General features: G+C 64.5%; 1 protein-coding gene across 1 annotated transcript; it reads left to right on the top strand.

Moving 5' to 3' along the window:
- Positions 1-10: 10 nt before the first annotated feature.
- On the top strand, positions 11-3,246 carry S1PR4 (sphingosine-1-phosphate receptor 4). Its single transcript, XM_040629627.1, has one exon. It carries the CDS (start codon positions 11-13, stop codon positions 1,166-1,168), a length of 1,158 nt encoding a protein of 385 aa, XP_040485561.1. The 3' UTR covers positions 1,169-3,246.
- Positions 3,247-3,547: the final 301 nt, after the last annotated feature.

Here is a 3,547-nt window from a genome sequence, read left to right as displayed (position 1 = left end):
GGGGACCGCCATGAACAGCACGGGGTCCCCAGCAGAGGCCCCCGAGTCCTGCCAGCAGCTGGCGGCCAGTGGGCACAGCCGGCTCATCGTCCTGCACTACAACCACTCGGGCCGGCTGGCCGGGCGGGGAGGGCCCGAGGAGGGGAGCCTGGGGGTCCTGCGGGGCATCTTCGTGGCCGTGAGCTGCCTGGTGGTGCTGGAGAACCTTCTGGTGTTGGTGGCCATCGTGACGCACATGCGGTCCCGGCGCTGGGTCTACTACTGCCTGGTCAACATCACGCTCAGCGACCTGCTCACCGGCGTGGCCTACCTGGCCAACGTCCTGCTGTCGGGCGCCCGCACCTTCCACCTGGCGCCCGCCCACTGGTTCCTGCGCGAGGGGCTGCTCTTCATGGCGCTGGCCGCGTCCACCTTCAGCCTGCTCTTCACGGCCGGCGAGCGCTTCGCCACCATGGTGCGGCCGGTGGCGGAGAGCGGGGCCAGCAAGCGCGGCCGCGTGTACGGCTTCATCGGGCTGTGCTGGGCGCTGGCCGCGCTGCTGGGCCTGCTGCCGCTGCTCGGCTGGAACTGCGTGTGCGCCTTCCAGCGCTGCTCCAGCCTGCTGCCGCTCTACTCCAAGGCCTACATCCTCTTCTGCGTGGGGGTCTTCGCCTGCATCCTGGCGGCCATCATGGCGCTCTACGGCGCCATCTTCCGGGTGGTGCGCGCCAACGGGCAGAAGGCCCCCCGGCCGCCCGCGCGCCGCAAGGCCCGCCGGCTGCTCAAGACGGTGCTCATGATCCTGGTGGCCTTCGTGGTGTGCTGGGGCCCGCTCTTTGGCCTGCTGCTGGCCGACGTCTTCAGCTCCACGGACTGGGCGCAGGAGTACCTGCGGGGCATGGACTGGATCCTGGCGCTGGCCGTGCTCAACTCTGCCGTGAACCCCCTCATCTACTCCTTCCGCAGCCGGGAGGTGTGCCAGGCCGTGCTGGCCTTCCTGTGCTGCGGGTGTCTTAGGCTGGGCCTGCAGGGGCCCAGGGACTGCCTGGCCCAGGTCAGCGAGGCCCACTCCGGAGCCTCCACCACGGACAGCTCGCTGAGGCCCAGGGACAGCTTTCGGGGCTCCCGGTCGCTCAGCTTTCGAATGCGAGAGCCCCTGACCAGCATCTCCAGTGTGCGGAGCGTCTGAGCCACGGCAGGGGCGGGAGTCCGGCCGCCAGTGCAGGCCCACACGGGGGCTCCTGCGGGCCTGCGGGAGACCCAGGAGGGGCGGGCCGGGGCGGGAGTGCTCCGGGAGTGTGGGGGCTCTGCGGAGAGGCAGGAGCAGGGCAGCCAGCTGGGCGTGTGTCCGGAGGCCCCATGGTCCCCCTCACAGTGCCTGGGCCCGCTGATGCCAAGCAGGTGTCCCGTGGTCTCCCTGGAGGAGGCGGCTGCTCATGGCAACAGGGAGGGTCCTGGAGTGGGGGTGAGTGGGTTTGCTATGTACGCCCCCAGCTCCCACGTGATTCTGGGGAGTCCCAGCCCCTCCCCGGCCTCGGGGTGCTCCCAGGCTCCGAGGGATGGGCGGTGGGGGGGGGTTGACGGCCTGGCAACACGGAAGTTCAATGATGGTTTGTCCCAGCCTCCCTCTTATTCACCTGTGGGCATTGGGGCGATGGCACGGGGCTGTGGTCGACCGGTGGCGTGCAGCACGTGGGCCTGTGGCCAGGGGGGGCTGTGAGTCTGTGGATTAGGGGTGTGGTTGTGGGGGGAGCAGCAGAGTGTGGGTGAGTGTGTGCAAGGGAGACAGAGAGACAGAGAGACAGAGAGGGAGAGGGAGGGGGGAGGTGGGCACAGAACAGGGTGTGCCAAGAGTGTGTGCTGGTGTGTGTGTGCTTGTGTGTGTGCTTGTGTGCACGCACATGTGTGAGAGCCGGTGGGGGCTGCCAGGTGGGCCCCCGCCCCCCTCGCTCACTTCCCCTTTCTCATCTTGGGCCCCCGGCAGCCTCTTCCCCGTCTCTGGCCGCTGCACCTTTTGGGGGCCCCATCTGGGGGCCCGCAGAGGCGCAGCTGCCTGGCCCTCCTGGCCTCAGGGAATCTTGCCTGCTCCTCTCCTGTTCCCTTTAGCACTAAGTGCCTCGCCCTTCCCTCCTGTAAAATGGGCTGATCGGGGATGGAACCTGTAGCACAAGGTTGTCAGCACATGCTCAGCACTCGCCGTGGCACGTGGCGTCCAGCGTGTCCGACCAAACTTCTGATGATGGCAGGAGTGTGCTGTCCATTTCGGGAGCCCCGGTGACTGTGGAGCACTTGACACGTGGCCAGCGCGACCGTCGAAGTGAACTTTGAGTTGTTTGCGTTTACATAGTCCATGGCACTCGTGGCGCCTGTACTGGACGGCGCAGGGGTACATCCTCAATGCACGGCCTCCTCTGGCTCATGGAAGCTTCTCTCCCTCCCTTCTTCCAGGCAAGCCGGTGCCCACAAGTCTTCCTGCCGCCGCCTTGCCTGGGGCTGGGGGGCAGCACCCCGCCTGCCGCTTGGGCACAGGACTGCTCCCCTCTGAGCCTCGGCTTCTTCTCTGTGCAACGAGGGGTGCGGCCCCCCGAAGCTGTTCGCCGTGCCAGCCGGTCCCGCGGCCCCGAACCACGTGTGGCTATTTCTGATGAATGAAAATGAAATGAAATATTAAACACTCACCTTCTCGGTGTGCTGGTCGGCTGGAGGCCCACGTCTCAGTGCCGCAGACTGGGCGGCTTTACAGAAGGTTGTCCTCTTGTGGTTCTGGAGGCTGGAGATCTGACACCGAGGTGCCCGCGGGGCACATGTGCCCAAGGCATCGAGGCGAGACTGTTCCACGCTCTCCCCAGGATTCTGGTGGTTTGCCGGCATCATTGGCACCCCTGGGCCCGTGGAAGTGCCATCCCGGTCTCCGCCTTCACCCCTTCACGTGGCGCTCTCCCTGGCTGTCTGTGCCCAAATGGCCCCTTTCTAGAAGGATGCCAGGCCCACCCTAACGACCTCCTTTTAAGCTTGATTGCCTCTGTAAAGACCCTGTCTCTAAATCTAGTCCTGTTCCGAGGACTTCAACCTGTGAACTTCGAGGGGACATGATTCGGCCCTGACGTCCAGTCACGCCAGCCTCATTTCAAGTACTGCACAGTGACATGTGGCTTGTGACTACTGTTTCAGATTGTGTAAACGCAGGACATGTCCATCATCTGAGAAATTTGGGTAAAATCCCAAGCATGAGTCCAGGTGCACAATAAATTGGGATATTTTTGTGTTTTCCTGATTCTTGTCATCACGTTTATCCGCAACAGCAGCAGGCAGGGTAGGGTCTTGGTGGGATCTGGGGTGAATGGAGCCTGGGCCACCCTGAAGCTCTTAGCCGGTGCTCTGGGCCTGTGTGAGCTGGCCTGGCTGCCTGCTCTGCTCTGTGGGGTATCACACACTCTGTGTTGAGTGATCTGAATTAATCGCTGGTCCCTCCCAGCTGGGGGGCTTCACACTTGCTTTGTCGTCCCCACCATAGTGGCCTGCCTGGCATGTGCCTACCCTCAATTCTCACTTGCCTGCCACCTGCCCT

This window comes from Ursus maritimus, unplaced genomic scaffold, assembly GCF_017311325.1.
Source record: "Ursus maritimus isolate PB19 unplaced genomic scaffold, ASM1731132v1 scaffold_14, whole genome shotgun sequence".
In the NCBI taxonomy this organism is placed as follows: domain Eukaryota; kingdom Metazoa; phylum Chordata; class Mammalia; order Carnivora; family Ursidae; genus Ursus; species Ursus maritimus.
The sequence above is the reverse complement of the archived record's forward strand: the minus strand, read 5'-3'. Positions and strand labels throughout refer to the sequence as shown.